Source organism: Branchiostoma belcheri, unplaced genomic scaffold (assembly GCF_001625305.1).
Source record: "Branchiostoma belcheri isolate BF01 breed outbred unplaced genomic scaffold, Haploidv18h27 scaffold63, whole genome shotgun sequence".
Lineage (NCBI taxonomy): Eukaryota > Metazoa > Chordata > Leptocardii > Amphioxiformes > Branchiostomatidae > Branchiostoma > Branchiostoma belcheri.
Window position 1 is genome coordinate 1,459,161 of NW_017804276.1, and position 23,683 is coordinate 1,482,843.

The window sequence follows — 23,683 nt, forward strand, 5'->3', positions numbered from 1 at the left end:
GATTGAGTCAAAATTTTAAATTGTACGAACCTTGTTTTCTTCGGCCCGCCTTGTTTTTTTCTTCGCCCGCTCGCATTAGATTTGGAGTCTGCGGAGGATGTCATCCATAAAATTTACTTGCCGTTGCCTTAGTATCAGAGAGTTAAGAATTGCTTTGGCAGCTCGATCCAGCCTGTTGGGACTTGAAGTCGGGTGGAGAGACGAGAAAGTTATTACAGCTAATAGGCGGTGACAAGCGAACTGGTCCGCCGGTCATATTACCTTGTCCTCGCGCGGGACACATGGCTTCACCCCGCTATTGATATTATGTACGTAGTGACCCGAATGTATCCCAGTCTGGTCGTATTTTTACCTTCACCAGAAGGGTCGTGAGGCGTAATGGCAGAGCGTTCGGCTCGGAACCAAGAGGTCCTGGGTTCGAACCCTGCCATGTCACCGATCCTGTTCCCTTAGTATTTTACACGACTTTCCTGGATGGAGCCTAGGGAACCCCATCTCATATTAGCCACAAAAAGGCAGCAGAAACTTCAGCTAGTTGAAGGCGGCTGCCTCAAAATTAAGGAAGAAGAAAAAAAAGGTTATATTTTTGGAAGCGTTTGTTGAATTCTAATAAGTTCTTGTTCATGTTCTTTTGTCTCCTTTGTATCCTTCAGCATAAAATCTAGCAGTTACGGTACATAAAATTGTGATGATACATGATTGGCGACCATGATTTAAACAGGAAATTGCATATTTAAAACCTCCGGGAAATATGTAGAGTTTTTGTGAATTTATTGGCACATTTGCAAAGAAGTGCACTCCGCCATGCATGACATACACAGTGAGACATTCGTTTGCTCTTGACTATTCGTATCGACTGACAATTATGCCCGATAGTTGCGTTGTTAAGGTCTTTTAACTTGTCGAACTTTTCTACTTTTTTTATTCATATATCAAAAACAATAAACATACAATGTAGTGAACCATCCCTTACATAATACTAATCATAATGATGAAGTAATAACAATAATAATAATACAGCTCATATCTGATCATAATAATAACTGATCATAATAAATGATCATAATAATAAATGGTCATGATAATAAGTGATCATAATAATAACTGATCATAATAATAACTGATCATAATAATAACTAATCATAATATTAACTAATCATAATAATAACTGAACATAATAATTGATCAAAATAATAATGATCATAATAACTGATCCATCTGATAACTGATCCATCTGATAATAATCTGATAATAATCTGATAAAAAAAATAACTGATCATAATAATAACAATAATCATAGTAATGACAATAATAATGCAACTGATTATAATAATAATAACTGATCATTATAATAACAATAATCATAATAATCACTGATTATAATAATTTGTCATAATTCAAATAAAAACATTGATATTGAAAACACTCAAGAGCATAATAAAGTGCCCCATTTGCCACGATGCTTCTGCAGATTTCCCCTTCTTGCAGCAATAGAATATTCTACCGCATGCAAGAAATTTACATAATTAAGAAAAGATTGAAAAGTAACATGGTTGGCCTGCTTTTATAAATGCATATTTTAGCTAATAAGATTACAAGGCTACCTATAACAGGGGCTTCTGAATTTAAGTTACCAAAAATGACATTAAAAGAATTAAGCTGTAGTCTTTGTCCAGTCTGTTGATGAAACCATATTTGAATTTTATCCCAAAAAGAAACTAAATGCGGACACTCCCAAAAGACATGCAGGTAGGTTTCTTCTTCCTCATGGCAAAATGAACATAATGGACTGTCTATACATTTCCAGATATACAATAACCTATTTATTAATAAAAATTTATGAACAATTTTATATTGAAAAAAACTTGTTGTTGGGTCAATAATAGAAGTATAGACTAGTCTCCAGGGGATTGGGGTGTCAAAGAGACATGACATCTGAACATTATACGAACAATCTATCAAATTATAGGGACCTAAAAAGAATGTATACATGCTTTTATTTATCTTATTTATTTTCTAAGCCAGGTATTATCACATTGGGTAGGTATACAAACTACTTTTTACTAGTATCTGTTAATCCAGCAAATTTTGTATACTATTAGATTGTTCTTATTCAAGTGTTTTATATGTCATTGTGTCTCCTACGGATTTAGTTGTCATATCACAGCACAATTCAGCCATTCTGGCTGCTACTAGTATGTCTGCGACAGTGTTGAAATAAACCATTCATATGTACTACAAGCCGACCTAAATATCCCGAATTAAAGGCCTCCAGTGCAGTTTTTAGGACTTAGCTTGGAAACTCGTTTTTTTCCAAAGCCGATATTCTAGACATTTATCTACATGTACATACTGAGTTGACAACACTATCCCAATGTATGTTGACCCTCACGAAGCAAAAATTACCAAAATTCTGGCGGAAAATGGTTACTGGAAGGGCCCTGGGCTGATTTTGAGGGTACGTACCTCCCAGAAAATAAAATACTCCTCTTTGGGATTGTTTCTGCATTCTTAAAAACCCGAAGTATGAAATAATGATTCAAATGAGCTAATGTGAAGCAGTGTGTGTCAATATCACACGTTTTGCTGCCCTGAAATCGCAATGGATGCATTTAATCAGTGCCAGCGACGCCACGTGTTGAAAATCTGAGTGACGTGTTTTCGTGTTTTTCTGTTCCCCCGGGGCACGTCATGTAGAGAAACGTGCCTGTCGGTGAGTTGTTTTCTGCGGGGAACTGCCAGTGACAGTTCGGTCTTCAGTCAGCAGCCAGGCGTACCAGACAAGCCCAAAGAACCATGATGTCTATGTCACCACACGACGTGAGTTGGCACTCAGCTGTAGGCTTGAACTTTATCAACTAAGAAGGCTTATTGGCGCATGTAATAGGGTCCAACACGCACGCTGAATTCATAATCAGCCAGCTTGCTGTTACCAGCACAATGAATGATAACAGCTCTACTCCGCATTTTAAAGACTTACATTTAGCGTGGTTTTGCCACCTGATGCCATTGTACCTTTACGTACTAGGTAACCTTAGCAAAGGTATGTGATAGAAAGTTAGCACAGTATTGGCAGAGAACCTGCCATTAATGGTCTGTGTTTCACACCTATGACTTGTTTGGGGTGTAACAAAATATGACAAGCAGGCACGAGCTGAGGTCAACTCTACGTGTTGTGTTAGCCCACTCTGTGCCTTCGACGTCCCTCGTATATCGAACCGCACTGTGGCGTGAAATGTCACTATAGCGCGACGACATATAGATTTATATATGGGCAAAAACAGGCAGAATAGTGAAACATCGGTGCACAAAAGGGGGCGGGAGGCTTTGAGGTCACTGAAAATCTTCCAGCTCAGTTGTCAGGATCAAAGAAGCCTAGACTCTAAACCTTGACCTTTTTTAGTGTAGACTGTGCCTCAATCTGGTTCTTTTTAGCACAGACACACAAAGACTTCAGGGGTGCCAGAGCACACAGTGCAACTTTAATAGTATACAGTGCAATTTTACGGAATACAGTACGATGGTATTAGTTTACAGTGCAATTTTACGGAATACAGTGCAATCGTATTAGTGTACAGTGCAATTTTACGGAATACAGTGCAATCGTATTAGTGTACAGTGCAATTTTACTAGTGTACAGTGAAATTTTACTAGTAAAATTGCACTGTATACTAATACGATTATTGCACTGTATTCCGTAAAATTGCACTGCATTCCTCAGAATTGCACTGTATACTCTGGCACCCATGAAAGAAACGATGGTACGTACAATTGTAGTTTTGGGGTTAAGTTTAACATTTGATAAAATGAACTGCCCTACAGTGAAGTAATTGGTAAACGACACGATTTTGTAAATCAAGAAAGTGTTTTGACAAATAACTCATATACAGTGTCAGTTGGAAACATAATTATAATACTAAACTCTTTCATGAGAATGGTGCACCTAGGATGTTGCATGGAAGTCACAATTATCCAAAGATCTATGCGAGATGGAAAGAAAATAGGGCTGTTTGGTGTGTATTTAAAATGCTTTAATTGTCATCGACACTTGTAAAATCATTGAAGGTGAACAACTTGGAACCGGAGAAATCCTGTCTTTCAGAAAGGTTTTAAGGTGGTATTTGGCCACATGGACTTTTAATTAAAATTTTATGGATGACATCCGCGCGCGCATTGATTTTCGCCAGTTCTGAAAATTACAAAAATCACCTCCTCCGAAGCTCTGGTCTGGGTGCCATCCTCCGTAGTCCATGGAAGCTAGCGAATATAGGGAGCCCTTGGTAACTACGGAGGATGGCACCCAGGCTGCTGAAGCTCCACGGAACTCATGAAATCAGGAAGGTACCGATTCACAAATTCCGCAAAAGGCCAGCATGTGCCGGCTTGTCGTAAAAGTCGCTATGTACTACCAACTGCAATTCACAATGCCAGCTTTGTATTCCCGTGATTAAGCTGCATTTTATTTTCTTTGGCTAGAGTTTTTTTTATTCGCCCGCGCGCACTAGTTTAGTTGTCTTCATTGTCTTCAGAGGATGTCATCCATTGAATTAAGTCAGTGTGGCCTTACCCGAAGTACATACTGCTGGCTAGCCACGAGGTGCCTCGGGCGAACGCATATGTTGCAAGACATAATTGATTAGTTTTCTACTGAACCTGTAGACCTGTTAGTTCAGAGAAGTCAGGTGGAAAAATTGACGAATTGGCACTGCCTTCCCCTGGGCTGCAAAGTAGCAGAGCACAGTTTTCGCCCTATGGGGATTTCTATAGTTAAGGACACCAAGATGGCCCACTTCGACAGGGTAAAACTTATAGTACGGTGCACTTCACAAATACCAAAATGGAATATGTCTGAGTAGAGGGTACAGTCTACAAAATATCTAGAAACCAAAAAAAATTCTGTCGACGTATCTGCTTGTGACGTACGCGTACTCTTTGAAAATGTCAACTGAACTGCAGCCGACTCACCAGCAGTTCCGTAATACGGCAGATTTATACACGAACTGCGAAACCTTCACAATTCAAATCATACAGTCTCAAACCTGATATATTTCTATACCACACGGCACAATTTAAATCTAGCTGACGCTCACATGATGCTTTCTACCCGGTCTTCAAGAATATTCGCTGTACTATTTTCTATGCCCCCAGGTGTCACCCATTGATACTGTGTTCTGCGACCTACAACCGTGAGAGAACAACTATTATCAAGTTTTGGAGACGGTGTATTGGATAATAAACTAGAGCAAGCGGCTAGGGGGCCCAAACCTACGTCACTTCTTTCCCAGCACAAGAGCTACCTACCATTCAAATTTCGTGCCCCTAGCATGTCTAGATCATGAGATATAAAAACTGTTCCGCTGCAGTACCATAACAAGCCGCCAGGGGGCCCAAAATCTAATCATTTTGAGGTCTCATCAAGACCTACCCATCTACTAAATATGAAAACAATCCATCTTAGCCTTCTCGAATTATCGTGTTTACAGACAGACAGACACACACACACACACAGACGAACGCCCAATGGCCATGAAAACATAACCTTCTCGGCGAAGGTAATAATGCAAGGATGAGATGAAACATAATTAGCAAAAAGTCAACTCGGCATGTAATACAAGTGAAGGTCATAAATGGCAAGCCATGAAGCTAAGAGTCACCATAATTAGTGGTTTATCGACCTTGTGGTAACAGCTGGCAGACATCCAAGGTCATGAGGTCAATCTGGGGTTAATGGAAGAGCCAACTATTTCATGGGGAGGAATTCTTTTGATCCATTTTTGTTGGTGATTTCACAGTTATATTGATACGTTTATTGCTAATTCCTGACCGAAGGTTAAATGCAAGTAAAAAAAAAAAGAACATTGAGACAGGGTATAGAATAACTTTAAAATCTACATGATAACACAATGTAATTGTCTAAAACTATAGCAATGTATAGAACTATGTCTGAAGGGTTTGACTTCTCTTTTGTAAACCATGGAAGACGTAATGTCCCACCTTTTCCAAAATTTGTGGGTTTTGGGAAGTTAAAAAAAAATAGTTTTTTCTTCGTCTGTAAGTTTTGAAAAATTGGGGTAAATTGTAGAAGTTTGAATAGACAACTTATTTCAAGCGTTGTTATAAAAAGGAACAGTTTGAGATAAAGTGTATTTCGTCTACCATATAATTGAATATATATATTCAATATAAATATATATGCCACATATTCGCCACGTTCACCATGAAGTGACAAAGCGCAAACAGTAGATCTACTTGTGTAATACGCAAAAAAGCAGTTACTCAAGCAACTGGATATGATTTTGGAAACGGTCAGACGTTTCAGGTAGTATCCACTAGCTTTCGTCAGTGACTGAGAGACCAGAGGAGAAATGCAGCTTTATAAGCACAAACTATTGATTGATATGTATATATGATTGAAGTGAAGACATTTTTTGGAAGTCCAAAAAGGAACAAAAGCTAGACAACTGAAGACAAGATGATGCAAATTAGTCTAAAAGCTCCTATTGTGCAGAACAGGAGCTTAAGTGCTGTCTGTCCTTGGGGCTGGGAGCGCCAAATTTGTACCCATAATCCCCCTTCCCTGTTGAGGTAGAAGCGTATATACAACTGTTTACAAAATCATATTAAGTTGTTTGAGCAACTGTTTTGGCGTATCTTACTACCTGGATGTCTAACCTTCACCGAAGTACGTGTGTGACTTCCAGGCCAGATTTAACGGCCATACAGTCATACGAGTACAGATGCACTATAAGGATAGGTTCCAAAGTTGTTGACATTGATCAACTGCTCAATAAAATACAACTTGTCAAGAGAGAGCGTCCCTATAGGGGAACGGCGTCACATATCTTGTGTATTAGCAGCCACTGAGACGGCAAAGTTGGCACCAGAGCCAGAATTCTGCCTCCCTAATGGTGAAAGGTCGACAAAAACGCAGCAATTTCCGTCAAAACGTCAAGCCATCAAGCCAAACCAGTTCCTTTTTTGCGGTAGTTTGTGTGAGTAATCTTTGACTGCGGTATGGATGGCAGTTCAGAAGGAAGTTCCCGTCGTTATAATCTATCAAGACCTGTCAAAACAGAACCCATCGCATACGTTTATCAAGCGGTGGAACGCACTGGAGAACGCTTAAGGTTCCTAATGAGAAAGTTGTGCCTCATTTGTAGTCCTCTCGAGACCTAGATAGTCAGACTGGGTCGTGTTAGGCGTTTTCTATCACCCACACGAATCTTGTTAGCATAGAATGAAGGTACATGAACGGATTTGTGTAGTTTCGACTGTCACAAAGCATAAGTCGCTCCTGTTCTGCACAGTAGGAGCTTTTTGACTAATTTGCAACATCTTGTCTTGGCTTGTCTAAATTTCTTTTTGGACTTCAGAAAAATTGTCTTCATTTATTTGCATATCAATCAATAGTTTATGCTTATAAACCTGCATTTCTCCTCTGGTCTCTCAGTCACTGACGAAAGCTAGTGGATGCTACCTGAAACGTCTGACCGTCATATCCAGTTGCTTGAGTAACTGCTTTTTGGCGTATCTTATTACCTGGATGTCTAACCTTCACCGACGCATAAGTCGTTGTTACTTGACAGATAGCGTTACATGTATCATACACAATCCCCTTTACAGTTTAAATATGTTCACCAAACCCCGAAACACTTCCAGAAAGCATGAAATCTTTGATTTGCATAGTTTTGACTGTCGCAAAGTCCTAACTGTGATAAGTCGTTGTTACTTGTGATACCGATAAGATTACATCATACATCATGCAATATATTCACCAAACCCAGAAACACTTTCAGAAAGTCTTAAATTCCGATTTGTGAAATTTCGACTGTCGCGAAGTCCTAACTGTGATAAGACGTTGTTACTTTCAAGACCGATAAGATTACATCATACAATCCCCTTTACAGTTTAAATATGTTCACCAAACCCCAGAACAATTCCTGAAAGTCTAAAATTAAGATTTGTGAAGCTCCCACTGTCACTCTAACTGTGGTAAGTCGTTGTTACTTGTAAGACCGATAAGATTACAACATACTGTTTTGTACAGTTCTTTTTTGCAGTCTGAAATATTTGATTTCTAAAGTTTCGACTGTCGCGAAGTTCTAACTGTGATAAGTTATTGCTATTTTTGATACCGATAAGATTACATCATACAATCCCCTTTATTGTTCCAATGTATTCATCTAACGCAGAAACACTTCTAGTCTGAAATCTTCCATTTGTATAGTTTCGACTGTCGCGAAGTTCTATCTGTGATAAGTCGTTGCTACTTGTGATACCGATAAGATTACATCATACAATTCCCTTTACAGTTGCAATATATTCACCAAACCCCGAAACACTTTCAGAAAGTCTTAAATCTCCGATTTGTATAGTTTCGACTATCGCGAAGTTCTAGCTGTGATAAGGCGTTCGTACTTGTAAGACCGATAAGATTACATCATACTGTTTTTGTACAGTTCTAATCTATTCACCAAAACACTTCTTGCAGTCTGAAATATTTGATTTCTATAGTTTCGACTGTCGCGAAGTTCTAACTGTGATAAGTCGTTGTTACTTGTGATACAGATAAGATTACATCATACAATCCCCTTTACAGTTGCAACATATTCACCAAACCCCGAAACACTTTCAGAAAGTCTTAAATCTCCGATTTGTATAGTTTCGACTCTCAAGAAGTCCTATCTGTGATAAGTCGTTGTTACTTGTGATACCGATAAGATTACATCATACAATTCCCTTTCCAGTTGCAATATATTCACCAAACCCCGAAACACTTTCAGAAAGTCTTAAATCTCCGATTTGTATAGTTTCGACTGTCGCGAAGTTCTAGCTGTGATAAGGCGTTGTTACTTGTGATACCGATAAGATTACATCATACAATCGTCTTTAACAGTTTGAATATATTCACATGACCTAACCCCAAAATATATTCATACAGTCTGAAATCTTTGATTTCTACAGTTTCGACTGTCGCGAGGGTTTAACTATGATAAGTCGTTACTTGTGATACCGATAAGATTACATCATACAATTCCCTTTACAGTTGCAATATATTCACAAAACCCCGAAACACTTTCAGAAAGTCTTAAATCTCCGACTTCTATAGTTTCGACTGTCGCGAAGTCCTAGCTGTGATAAGTCGTTGTTACTTGTGATACCGATAAAGATGACCGTATGATGTAATCTTATCACGTAACAACGACATGTCATAGTTTAAGCTTGTGCCAGTCGAATCTGTATACAAATGGGACGTTATTATCAGAAATCCGAAGTGCTCTGGGGTTAGGTGAATATATTGCAACAGTAAAGAGACTTGTATGATGTAATCTTAACAGTTTTAATAATTATATTCACAACCCCAAACCACTTCCAGTAAGTCTGAAATCTCTCTATAAGATCCTCACTAGTCAGAAACAACAGAATATGTACCACCAAGGACGTTTAAGGACTCCCGTGTTCATGTTCATGTATCTCACTTTCATAGACAATGAACGGTGTATCTGACCTAGCAACTTTCATTTATCGAGCGTGGGGGAAAAGAAGAAAATACCTGTATTCATAATACATCAACAGTTGTCACTTTTTGTTACTTCTGCACGTTTGTTTTCTCTTATTATGTTTGATTTAACTTATGTACCTGTATTTATTTTATGAACTCTTTGTTCATTATGTACAGATTTGTTTATTTGTATTTACGATCTGTTATGAGTTCACTTATTTGTTCACCATTATTGTATATAGCCTACCTTTATTTGCGTTCATATTTTGTTTGGATTCTGTTATCTGTACCTTTGATCGTCTTTTGTTTATGTATAATTTATTGAAGCGGTGTCGTATAAGCCCACACGGGCTGGGCGCGGGATAGCGCACGACACGGAAATAAAGCATCATTCATTCATTCATTCATTCATTCATTCATTCATTCATTCATTCATTCATTCATTCATTCATTCATTCATTCATTCATTCATTCATTCATTCATTCATTCATTCATTCATTCATTCATTCATTCATTCATTCATTCATTCATTCATTCATTCATTCATTCATTCATTCATTCATTCATTCATTAACGGATATGATTTCTTGTTCTGCCCGTCCCAGACGCCGGTGAAACAGTTGAGCAGACGTGAAGTGACCGTTTCTCTGGACACCATCAGAGCCCTGCAGGACATGGCTCGTCGCCTGAACGACAGCGTCTCCATAACCAAAACGGCTGCACAACAGGTTCTGTATCTGTATCTGTATAGCCCTTAGGCGTAACACACCAGCTTCTGTATCTGTATAGCCGGTATAACTGCCCTTCGACGTAACACACCAGCTTCTACACGTACCTGTATAGCCGGTATAAATGCCCTTCGGTGTAACACACCAGCTTCTGTATCTGTATAGCCGGTATAACCACCCTTCGGCGTAACACACCAGCTTCTGTATCTGTATAGCCGGTATAAAGTTAACTGCCCTTCGACGTAACACACCAGCTTCTGTACCTGTTTAGCCGGTATAACCACCCCTAGCAGCTTGTTCTGGAACTGCAGGGGACTTTCTGGTGAAATCTTTAAAAGCCAAGTCCAGATAGAAACAATGTATTTTCATTTTTTTTTGGTGTGTAGGTAGCTATAGGTAGAGATGTACATAATCAAATTGTGCAGATGAAGACTTAATTTGCATAATTAAAGAGGAAATTCTGTTATTATAGTGTTTTACATCATAGTACTTTCACATACATGCAATGCATGTAATCTACGGCAAGTGGAACATCAACAGATACCAGTTATGCATATAATCACCTAATTTGCATAATTACTTTGAAAATTATGTGATTTCTTAATGGTGAATGATGGGAATTTTATACGTTGTGACATGTATAATTTAGGTAATTAATAAGATTAACATCACTATGCATATGTTATGTTGATATGTTAATACATAGTTATATACAAGAGTTGCCCCTTTAAAGTAACACGAGAGAAAGAAAAAAAACTCCCTCAAATAGTCGTATGTATGCAATTCTCAGTTCACGAAACTCTTAGCCAGAGCAGCTTTCAACCCATAAGCCTAAAAACGTGGTATAACACTCGTACATAGCTTTCACGGCGCACTCATAAACATGTTCAAGCAGGGTAGACAGCGCATTTCACCGTGGCCTTCACCTCAGCAACCCGCCCTAATAGCTTTTAGATAGCTCTAGGCGGTCAACCACCCCTGATTGGATGTACTTGTTCGCACATGTGGTCGGTGCACGTACGTTGGTCGATGATTTAGACGCACAAGCTGCGTGTATGATTAAATCACTACCTTTGCTACTGTCATCAACCGGTCGTTGTCATTTGAAACTGTCTAGGCCATATCACAACTTTTTAAGGTAAAAAAGCTATAAAACGTATATAAAAAGCAATTGCAAACAAAGAAAATGCACAAGTAAAACTAGAGAGATAACGTTTGCAAAGCAAATACATAATGTTTACCTTCGCATATGGTCTGCTCTGTTAATTCTGACTCAAACACATTCACATAATTAGATGGTGAGAGGAGTCTAAATCCCCCCTACTATAAAATTGCAACATGCTGTAACCCAACACTAGTTACCATGGTGTGAGAAACAGTCATTCAGGTCATTGACCATGTCAGAGGTCGTTATTTCGAATGGAAGAAGAAGAAGAAACAGAGCAAAAACCGATATGTTTTCCTTCCATAAGGCCACAACAAGTAAATTTTATGGATGACATCCTCCGCAGACTCCAAATCTAATGCGAGCGGGCGAAAAAAACAAGGCGGGCCGAAAAAAACAAGGTTCCTACTATTTGAAATTTTGACTGGATCATTGTACAAAAGGTTTTGATTCAGTGTGAATATCACATATACACAGCCAACATCCCATATCACTGCATCAAAAATCTTAGCCTTTTCTTGTATCCTCTCTTTGTAGTTATCTGCCATCCACCTTCCGGCATGGCAACAGACATCTTTGCCCATTTTCGGCATGTTGACCACTGTCAGAAGGCAACAAAATTTCTTGTTTTTTTTTTCAAAATCAGGCGAAAATTAATGCGCGCGCTGATGTCATCCATAAAAATTACTTGTTGTGGCCTAAACATTAAAAACTAAATCATAAAGCCCTAGTTTTCTACACCACGAAACGCCACTGTACATAGAACGCTATACATGTGCGGTAGAACGTGCTAACACACTCGGAGTGCCCTTCTGTGATATGGCATCGACCGATTCAAATTGTATTGACAGTTTGTAACGAGACGGAAATTAGCGTCATCCGCATGAAATGGTTAGTTACAATTCGTCTGCCAGCTGCAATTTGGGAAGTAGATGAACCATTTACTGCTTGAAGCAGCAACAACAACTACATTTGGCCTCAAATCACCTTTTACTATAGCCTGGTATCCAGTCTTACGTGGCTGGGGCTGTTGGGGTGTTCAGGCAGGCTGTGCCTTCGGGGGCTCTAATAGCTTCCCCCGCCCAGTACAACAGGCCGTCCCGCGGTAGGAGTGTTACGCTGATAACAGATGGTATGCTTGGGGATTTGGTTGGTAGGGATAATCAATCTGCCATCGTGAAATACACATCGGGAAACCTAGCTGAGGCGGGCGGGACAGAGCTCCTACAGCCCCGAGGAAAACCCAACCCTACCACGTAAGACTGGATACCAGGCTACTTTTACTACGCTCGTACACGAAGAATGACTTTTTTTATTAAGTTCTGATTGAGTTTTGTTGTATTTAAAATCGCAATGTTTGCATCATGCAACATACATTTTAGCAACTTATAGAATCAATGGTCTCACAACCCAAAACCATAAGGCCAACACCAAGTAAATTTTATGGATGACGTCCGCGCGCGCATTGATTTTGGCCTGTTCCTAGAAAAAAAAAAAAAAAGAAATTCCGCTTTCTGTAACTATGACCAAAGAGTCACGACAGTGCCACAAATCGTCAGATTGACGTGAAACCCGTAACGCGAAAACAGGACAGGACGACAACTGCTGTTCCACCTGATTTATTGCTGTTTTGATGACGAATAAAGGACTTCTTGCTTGTTATGCTGTGTCACCTCATTCAATTTGTGTCCTAACATTTGTCGTCTCTTGAAATATTTCTAATCTAAGCATCTTGTTTTTTAGGGCCCTTCTTGTTTTTTTTCGCATTCTCGCATTAGATTTAGGGTCTCCAAAGGACGTCATCCATAAAATTTACTTGGTGTGCCCTAAAATAAAATCACCCTGAAATTTCTTCTCACATAGATCACCGAGCAAGCAGACGCCATGCAGCGGACCACAAGTGAACTGCAGGTGACGTTGGGCAATATCTACGACAAAGAGGTTCACGCGGCGGCAATGGCGAATTTTGATAAATCCGAGAGTTTGTTGGGTAAGATTTAAATCATGAAATGGTAGCAGACATCGTATGTTTCTGTAGATTTCCACGTTTAAACATGTATGTCATAACTCAAGAAGGTATCAATGGATCGCTTTTAAAAATAGCTACAAGGTTAGGTCTTTCCAATAGAATAAAACAGTTTTTTTCCCTGTTAGCTTTCTCAGTATTATAGCAGAACGTCCAGCTTGTCACCGATCTTGTGTCCTTGGGAAAGGCACTTCACACGACTTTCCTCACTTCACTCAGGTGAAAATGAGTACCTAGCTTCGGTTAGGGCCGTCTCTCGGATAGGACGTTAAATGGAGGTCCCGTGTTTGGGAGAGCCACACCTCACGCTCATTAAAGAACCCACCACACTTATCGAAAAGTGTAGGGTACCTGCAGTAGAAGTGGTTTAAACTTTACAGTCTTGTCTCAGGTTTGACATCTTGAAGAGGTTATGTCAAACTTCCACAAATGTAATAAATCTTCATAAATAAACAAATGATTACTTCCAACTTTCATGACAATTCAGATGAACATTCATGCTAATAACATCCCGTGTTATTTCAGGTGAGCTGTCGCTGATTACCAACAGGCGACTGTCCAGAACCCCCAAGAAGAAAGGGCGGCGGTCCGCTTCCCAGTCCCGTAAGAACCCGGGCACCAACTCTCCCAGAAGCCCGGACTTTTAAAGTAGTTTCACACTTGTAGTATTTGAAAGTCCAGTGCAGGTGAACATCATTAAACATAATGTATTCAAACAAGGACATCATTTGCATAATTTATGAGCAAATGCTAGAATGGCATTGTTTGTTAAATATAAGACTGTCTTTTGCTTGAGAATATGATAAACTGATGTAATTCATGCAAATGAGGGTCCTATTTTCACAATCAGGGGAAATAATCTATAATTTGTCAGCCATAAAGCTTTAAGTTTTCTAAAACATCATTTGGCGAAGGTATGAGATCGGGGAACTCTAGTTACAAAAACTCTCCGACACAGGTAGTTTCATATATCGGCATTTCCAATGGGTGGTCACTAATTAAACGATTAACCGATTTATTAATAAACGGTTCCACTAGACGCTAAAACTCACACATCGAAAACAATTGCACACGCGGATGCCATTCATGAAATTTACTTGCAGTGGCCTAAGGTTATTTTGCCTCCATCTAAAGGCTTTGCATATCGCCTCTCTGACCGTGCACGTATATTCCCCAGGATTATCCTCCGTGTTAAGTCATGAATTTTAAATGCTGAATGCAGTCAAAGAACGTCTGGTACCCGTACGCCAAAGTAAGTTCAGTAAATCCGTAAGAAAGTTACAACGCAACGTCTATTAAAATGCAAAGCTTCGGCCATACTTTTTGTAGAAAGTCGTATAAACTAACGATATTGTAGCATAATATGGAGACGAATTTACCACCTTCAATAGCCCTTATAGGAAACTTTGGCAAAAATCCAAAACTAGACAGACTATCACAGATCCAAAGACTCGTATATACATGTATAACGATTTCAGAGAGTAACGGAGATTTGGTTCATCTTGATAATGGTTGTAGAAACGTAATAAAAATGAACATTATATCTATTACAGTACCCTAAGGTTTAGTTATATTGCTAATATGGCGCGATTACGCAATAAAGCGAGAGATTGTTATACATCAAATAGTTTGGCTAGGAGCCTGTTGGCTCATTTGGGAATTCTATAGCTAGTGCCAGGAAAATTGCGCTAGATTTATAGATCCACATACGTCTGAAGTTGCTCGTGCCAGCACTGAAGACCCTGTCACACATAGCTAACATAACATAACCATAACCTACTGCCCTTCTCCAGACCATGGTTGGGAGTAAGTCGTGAGCAAGGGCATCTATGGTTGGGAGTCAGTCGTGAGCAAGGGCATTAATGGTTGGGAGTAAGTCGTGAGCAAGGGCATCTATGGTTGGGAGTCAGTCGTGAGCAAGGGCATCTAGGGTTGGGAGTAAGTCGTGAGCAAGGGCATCTATGGTTGGGAGTAAGTCGTGAGCAAGAGCATCTATGGTTGGGAGTTGGTCAGCGAAGTTTTCGTCTACCCCAGCCGAAAAATGGAAGTCGGGAATTGCATATTCATCTTGGTCATGAATTTGCAGTTTACGCTTGAGCAGCTCAAGGCTTTACGTGTCCTGCAGTTACAAACCATTTATGGTGAACACTTTTATTTTTGTCAGGCCACAGCAAGTATTTTTTATGGATGACATCAGCACGCGCATTGATTTTCACCTGATTTTGAAAAAAAAAAAGACAAGAAATTTTGTTGCCTTCTGACAGTGGTCAACATGCCGAAAATTGGCAACGATGTCTGTTGCCATGCCGGAATGTGGATGGCAGATAAACATAAAGAGGGGAGACAAGACAAGGCTTTGATTTATTGTTTTGTCTTTTACTTTGAAGCAGTGATGTATTTTATTCATTTTATATGTGATGTTCCCACTGAATCAAAACCATTTGTACAATGATTGAAAGCTTTTATTTTTCAGTGACAATGAATGTTGTAATAGCTGGCAGAAATTCTTTAATAGGCATATTTCAGATAATTATTTCTTGTTTAACAAGGTTGAAAATGTAGGAATTTTGTTTTTTTGGCCCGCCTTGCTTTTTTTGGTCCTGTTGCATTAGATTTGGAGTCCGCGGAGGATGGCATCCATAAAAATTACTTGCTATGGCCTTACAATAAAATGCATTCAGATTGAGTATAATGTTTTCTAATGGTCAATGTTTCATACGAAATAGAAGCTTTCTGGTATTAGCTTTCATAGAAGCAATCATGAGAGAGAAGCAATATGCACCATTTTAATACGTTTCATTTATGATCAATTTATATTCAGTGAATACCGATCCTTACCTTGCAAATATTGAACACCAATGGTCAATTATTGAATATGGTATTTGATACATGGATTTGTTGAATTTTGCTGTCATGGCTAATATTATATGGCCGTCTGCGGTTTAATAAATGGTGTAACATTATTTGACTACGTATCATTCATTTGTTTGAGTTTGAGAACTATTTACTGAGTAGATAATTAATACACATATTTCTGTCCAGACATCTTTGTTCATTGGATGATTAGTTTCATGTCGTTTTATGCGTCCTCGGTAATTCAGGATATACAATCAAATTCTTTGATTGGCACGTTTCAAAGACGCACATGTTATCAGTTTATATAAAGTAGTAGATTTTTCAATCAAATTCATCTCAGCAAAGATTTGAACAGGTCTTGAAATAAGTCTGAGCGCCCTCATGCGACTTTAGAAGCCTTTGCAGCAACGCGAATGTATATGTTTACTTCTTGGATTAAATAATCATTCAGGACATTAAGAAATTCCGTACGGTAACATTTTCGCAAGGTTGTTGTAGAGGATAATATCAATGTCATTGATTAGGAATTTCCTGCTGTTAAGAACTCTCTCCAAGTATTGTAGATAATTTAGTAATAATACAACCTTCCTTCCAGCTTTTGGCACCTTGCTCCTCTTACAATAGCTGGCCAAGCACTTTCAAATATTAATAATTATTTTTTTATTAAAAAATACTGATACGCACCCACCCACTCATAAAACATTATGTTAATACTCATACTGGCAAGAGTAATGAATATATTTCTGAGCCGTTACTGATGCTCGCTGACAGTAGGGAATGCTGCACTATGCGAGAGCCCAAGTTCCTATGACATATGTTAGTCTACTAGTAATTGAACATCTACATGTACTTTGCAACATACTGGGTAGCTTCAAGATTCTGAAACGCGACTGCTTGATTACAAATCTAATCCCATTTAGTATTTTCTTAGTACAACGGCGGTATGACGAAAACAAGTAAATATACAGCTCGAGATCTGTAGCTTGGTCAGAATTTACATAAAGATTATAAATGTTAACGTTATTCAAATAGCCTGCTTCAGACAATTAACACCGTGTGTTAGGTAAGACCAATCTTGAGTTGTTTGCCACACGGCATTACGAAACTGCTACCGAAGGAGGCAGACACACCTACAGGAACAACAGCGTAAGCCTGGCCCGAGTTTCTTCCCAGAAAGTGCCAACTGAAGCTATTTCGACTGGTTCAAAAAGTATGATGGCATGGGTCTGCTAGTGGACAATCAGTGAAGCAAAATCTGTTGTGGCTTAATCAAGGTTCAAATCTGTAACCAGATGTTAGCTGGAATATTATCCAGTTTTTGCTCTGTCACCAAGGGTAATTAAGTGTCAGAGAAGCCCTGCTGTCAGAAACTTTTCACCCCAACATCTGCTTGGACTTAAGGTTAGCTATAAAACATGTACTGACTACACCTTTTGATTTCTATTTCTTGAATGAGAAGCTCTAGCGGTTACTTACAAAATTGCAGCTTTCAGTGTTGTTCAATGTTTTATGATGAGTCAGTTTTCACGCTTTTTTCTAATAGTCACAGTATTTTGACGAGTATCGTACATTGTTCAAACAAACATTTTTTTTTATCTCAAAAATAGCAATAAAACAACCTTTATGCCAGCTTCTGGTATATTGCATTGCTCCCCTTACGATAGCTGGCCAGACACCCCAAAGTATTCATAATTAATTCTTTCTTAGAAAAAAATACTTTTCTACTCGTAATACATATGTAACTGACAAAAGTAATGAATATATTACTGAGTCGTTATTGCTCGGTTCCATGGATCTCAACTGTTAAACCCAACCTCAACTTTTAAACTATCAGACACTATTAAATATTGAGCTATACATTCAACCACAATATTTTCTTAGCCTTGAAATAACGGTCAACATTCTGTCAAATTCCTATAACAAGCAACAAGCATAAATCACTATACTTAAGAGATTATAGTACTGCGTTTGAGTTAAAAAATATTCTAAGAATTCCACGAATGCGTTCCCTAAAGGCCCGGTCACACTGGCGGAACTTTGCTGGAGCGTTGCTTGAACGGTGAATAAAATTCATCACCGCTCGAAACCGCTCACCACCGCTAAACAGAAGTTGGCCCCCGTTAAAGCAACGCCGTGTACGCCCGGCCACCGCTGACGTTTCTGGAGGGGCCCTCCTACCGCTCCGAAAGTTTTGAGCTGCACAAAATATTGCGAGCGGTGAGGAGGGGGAAATTTTCCGCTCCGGCAAAGTTCACCCCCGCTCCACCAACGCCCAGTCAAAGTTTGGCATCGCTAGACGCAAGTTCGTGGACGCTTGGGTCCGCTAGGCCAACGCAGAAATCTTGAACGCTTGACCACCGCTGCTTCGCCAGCGTTGCCCGGGCGGCGATTAAACGTTGCACAAACGTTGCACAAACTTCGCTGGAGCGGTTGCAAGCGTTTTACGAGCGGACACGGGGTTGCTGGAACGGTGTCAGGCGTTGAAGCAGCGATCCATATCGGCAATGAACTTTGGTTTGGCGTTGGTATAGAGGTGTCGGAGCGGGACCAGAATTTGGCTATAAGTACGGTGAGGAATGGACCAGGTGCTCGTTTGGAATCGAGCTGCCGTTGAGTTCAGGCCTCATCTATATCGAATTTGCTAGAAGTTACAGTAAAACTGTATCACCCTGGATGCTGAGAGACTTGCTATGATTGGTGCACTAGTGTGCAATTATTTTGGGGCCACACGTAAAATGTTCAAAGAAGGGTCACACGGTCACTTTATTGGGGTCACAGGGGAACTTTGCAATCTGCAAAGACTAAAGTTTTATTTTCATTATTCATTAAATAACGTAGTGAAGAATAGATTAACAAAATGATGTTTATTAAAGCTATAACCGTCCCCCCCCCACACAGAACAGAACTTGTACTACTACAAAACGATCCGTTCAACTCACAAGCGGTATGCCGCTAAACCGCATGCGCAGAACGCCGCTATACCAACGCTTGCGTCACCGCTAAACCAACGTTCGCTACCGCTAAACCAACGCTAAAGCAACGTCGGCTTCAGCGGTACACCGCTAAGTCAACGCCCGTGTTTTTATTTTTTTCCCCACATTTTGGGCGCGGTGACGAGCGTTGTCGAAATTCGGACCCCGTCCCTACCGTTAAAGGAACGCTCCAGCAAAGTTCGGCCAGTGTGACCGGGCCTTTAAGGAATTAAATTTTGTCAACAAGATAACTCAATAACGTCTGGATGGATTGGCTTTATACATAGTGCGTTGGCATGGTGTGACTTAATCTAGAAATGATGAGATTTTTGGCCCCCTAGTGGCTTCCCTAGATACTGAAGCGGAACCTCTGGTCTTGATATCTCGCGATCTGGACATGATATGTTCTTGAATTTAGGATGGTAGGTAGCTCCTGAGCTCGGAAAGAAGTCACGCGAGTTAAAGCAATTAATTATGAAAATGAGGATTAATTAACATAATTACTTGTTGTGGCTTTACACTTACTATATCTAGATCTACGTCCTAAATTCATACACATACTCTCAAGTTACTTACACCGGGCGCATATATTGGGTCAAGATCACCTTCCGTTAAACCAGTCAATATTACCCGTGCTACATGTCAGAAGTTTTCTGTTAGCGACAGCGCCACCTGGCGAAATATGATTGAATAACATCATTTGTTTCCTGATCATCTCATGTCGCCCACAATCTGAGCAATGTCACCGCATCATGAAAAGAAAATAATTTCATTAATAAAGTCATGCCCTGAAGTATCCCCTCATGTGAGGGAGAAATAAATATTGCAAACATATCGATGTGATAGATTGTTATAGATCTGAACTTCATTCCCTCCGGCCATGGTTTAACGGAACGCAGGCGCCGACTCGTACGTCTGGGCGACTGTTCGCACACTCCCGGGCACGCCACGTATATTATAGCTCCTATAAGGCCACGTTGATTTGATTATATGGATAATATCCTCTGGGAACCCGAAAACTGACGCGAGCGTGCGAATAAAGAAAGTTTGCTCTATCCAAAATAACGTTGCTTTAATTACGAAATCTACGAGGTTTTTAAGGTTGAACAGTTGACACAGAGTTTGGCCAATAATCTTGTCTTCAAATTCATTTCTGTACATTTTTGTCTTTTTCGTTTGATTTTGTCTTTCTACGATATTGGTATCGATTTCAACAAAAGTTGTTGTTTTTATTTCCAAAATCAGGCGAAAACCAATGCGCGCGCTGATGTCTTCCATAAATATTACTTGCTGTAGCCTAATGTCAAGGCCGCATGAAGCTTCATCGTCGGCCCATGCCTCTAAAAGAATAACTAATTATAACGGCCGTAAATTCACCGATAAACTCATTCCTTTTCAAGAAACGTTCCCTTGTACGTCGATGAAGATTGGACTTGCAGGTGATAAATTGTGGCACGGTTACATTCGTCGCACTGTTTAGTCGTACAATGGCAAACATTCTTGGGACTACCGTGCATGTGTCGTCCAACGTTTGGCTGTCTTGTTGTTAACGAAAAGGCTGTTTTAGATCCTTGTTGATTTTTATTCCGTCACAGCCTGCTTGAAAATTCAATCACATCAAAATCGTACGACGGCTGAACACAAATGCTACTGCGTACCGTAAGGCCATGTTAATTTGATTATATGGATGACATCCGCGCGCGCATGAATTTTCGGCCGTTTCAAAAAAAAAAAGTTTTCAACCATACTGTAAATCGTACAAAACAGTTGCAAAATGAGCAAAAATATACCGTAAGTTACAAAAACAACCATACCAATGTCGTAGAATGCCAAAATCAAACGAAAAAACACGAAATTGTAAAGAAATGAATTCGAAGAGTAGATTATTCGCCAAACCATATTCTGTGCCATTTATTCAACCTTCATGACCACGTACATTTCATAATGAAAACAACTTTTTTTTTGCAAAACTTTTTTTTAGTCGCACGCTCGCATCAGTTTTGTGGTTCCTGGAGGATGTCATCCATATAATCAAATCAACATGGCCTAAGTTATTAAAACATATGCCAAGCAACTGGAATGATTCTCCAAATAATAAGGCCTTTCAGGCAAAACATCCTCTTTCGCTCTAGCACACTATGAGAGTCACTCATGCGATGAAAGATATAATAGTGGGGTCGTGTGGTGTAGCGGCAGCGTGTTCGACTCGGAACCAAGAGGTTTGGGTTCGAGTCCTGACATGTCACCGATGTTGTGTCCTTGGGAAAGGCACTTTACACGACTTTCCTCACCTAACTCAAGTGAAAATGAGTATTGTCTTATCCTGTACCCGTCCTCTGCTTTGGTGGAATAAAATAAATTGATATAGCTTGAGTGGGCTGTCACCATGTCTAGTCATGAAATGTTGGAATATAATAAAAAAAATATAGTAAATGATACATGAAACAATTGACGGAATTAGTGAAATCACTTGTCTTATCCTGTATTACATCATCATCCTATTATTTCATGTTAACGGATATTGGCACGATAACGCAGAAAAAAGATTGATATCGGTATGTATTTTGCATTAGTTACTGTATGCACGGTGTAATAGGTGTCAAAGGTCAGCCTTGAGCCAGAATAATCAGTCAGAACCGCTCAACCGGAAAAGCCAGGGAACGAGAGTTCAATAGACAAGAAGGCATCTACACGCGATGAAAGATTGATAGAGTGTGTGGAATAACCTTTGAGATCGTGCAATCAAGCAAAATACTGTAAATTCATTTACGTTTGCGGTGGTCTTATTTTGCGGTCGGCGGTTTTCCACGGTGTTTAGAACTGGCGGCTGGAACAATTCTGTTGTAAGGTCACTGTACAACAGAATTGTGAGAGAGACTAAAAGATGAACAGTACTGAACTCATGACACGTAACTCCCTTTGACCACTGACCAATTTGTTTGATTTGTATTTATGGTTTATTACTCCTATGTTCAAGTACTTTATATATGATCTACTATTCGTAAGTTTGTATCATTTGGAATTTGACCTTATTGTACCTTGATTTATGATTTTCTAATTTCTTTGTTACGTTTAATTATTACTATTTTATGTTACATTATTTTCTTGCATCATGTTTCCATGGAGTCCCTAGGAAATCAGCCTCAATTGCTGAAGGGACTACCCATTTGTTTGTTAAGATTGATAGATAAATAAATAAATAAATACAAAAGACATATTTGCGGTGTCAAAAACTGAAAATATAACAACTGTGAAAGATTTAATATCTACGGTATGCGATGTAAAAACGAGGTCAACACATCTTTTATAATACATAACTGTGAAGTACTGATATTGATCGAAAGAGGCGAGAAAAATAGTGATAGTTTTCTTCATGTTTTTAATTTTAAAGTAAAAGTATCGCCAACAGCAACATCAGTTTTGTCAATAACTTTTGCATTTTGATTAAATCACGTAAAGTTACATCTTATAATCGATAGCAACAATTAGCATTTTACTTATTGTGGAAACTATGTGCAAAGAGTATTTCATAAAGTAAAAGAGATGGAAAGCATTATTGGTACTGGCTTCTTTATTGAAATTATGACGTATATCTGCAGTAATATTGTTAGATGATCACATACATCTTCCAAAATATTATCACGTATGTTAAGCAATTTCGTTAATTAATCCTGAAAAGTTCTTTTTGACGGGTTGGTAAATGTCAAAATGTTTTAGCATTGTGGCAAACAATTTCTATTAGAAAGTGCAAATTATTATATTTTTCCACTTGAGGCTGAAGTTAAAGTTAAAGTCCTCCCCGCAACCATTATCATGGCCATGGTCGCATATGGCGGCGCCCATCTACGTTTCTATAGCCCTTGGGCCACACGATGCAATCACTACAGCATGGAGCTAGTCCATTGGTAGTGGTGTGTGTTTCGCTCCCATACTCTTTCTCAAATGCTGAATGCTAAGCAGAGAAAGCAGTATGTACCGTTTTTAAAGTCTTTGGTATGACTCGGCCGGGCATCGAATTCACGACCTACCGAATGCAAGGCGAGCACTCTACATACTTGGCCACTACACCGGTTAAGGCGGAAGTTTTCTCATTGAATAGCTCTCAGTCTCACCATGACGAAGAAGGAAGTCACTATTAAAGGGACTGTTATTCCAATGGTATGTCGGTTCTGTGCACCAGGCTTGTCCATCACTCCTGTTTTTACCGGTATAGCGTTTCCCCAATAGCGTTGACATGAGTCTTACTCAGCAAGGAGACCAATTATTTGAGTCACACATCGTCATCACACGCCACCTAATAGCGGGGCAGATAACATCAAATTTTGGAGGAATCTTTCACTTTGTGATACAAGCACCAAACTTGGTACAGCTACTCATCAGACATTACTCTTTTGAAAAAGTACGCGGGCCACTTGATTTGACTTTTGGTGCCC

General features: G+C 39.4%; 1 protein-coding gene across 1 annotated transcript; it reads left to right on the forward strand.

Moving 5' to 3' along the window:
* The first annotated feature begins 2,717 nt into the window (after positions 1–2,717).
* LOC109483207 lies at positions 2,718–14,069 on the forward strand. The gene is made up of 4 exons (XM_019786186.1): positions 2,718–2,820; positions 10,109–10,231; positions 13,260–13,386; positions 13,948–14,069. The coding sequence occupies exons 1-4, from the start codon at positions 2,797–2,799 to the stop codon at positions 14,067–14,069; spliced, it is 396 nt and encodes a 131-aa protein (XP_019641745.1). The 5' UTR covers positions 2,718–2,796.
* Positions 14,070–23,683: the final 9,614 nt, after the last annotated feature.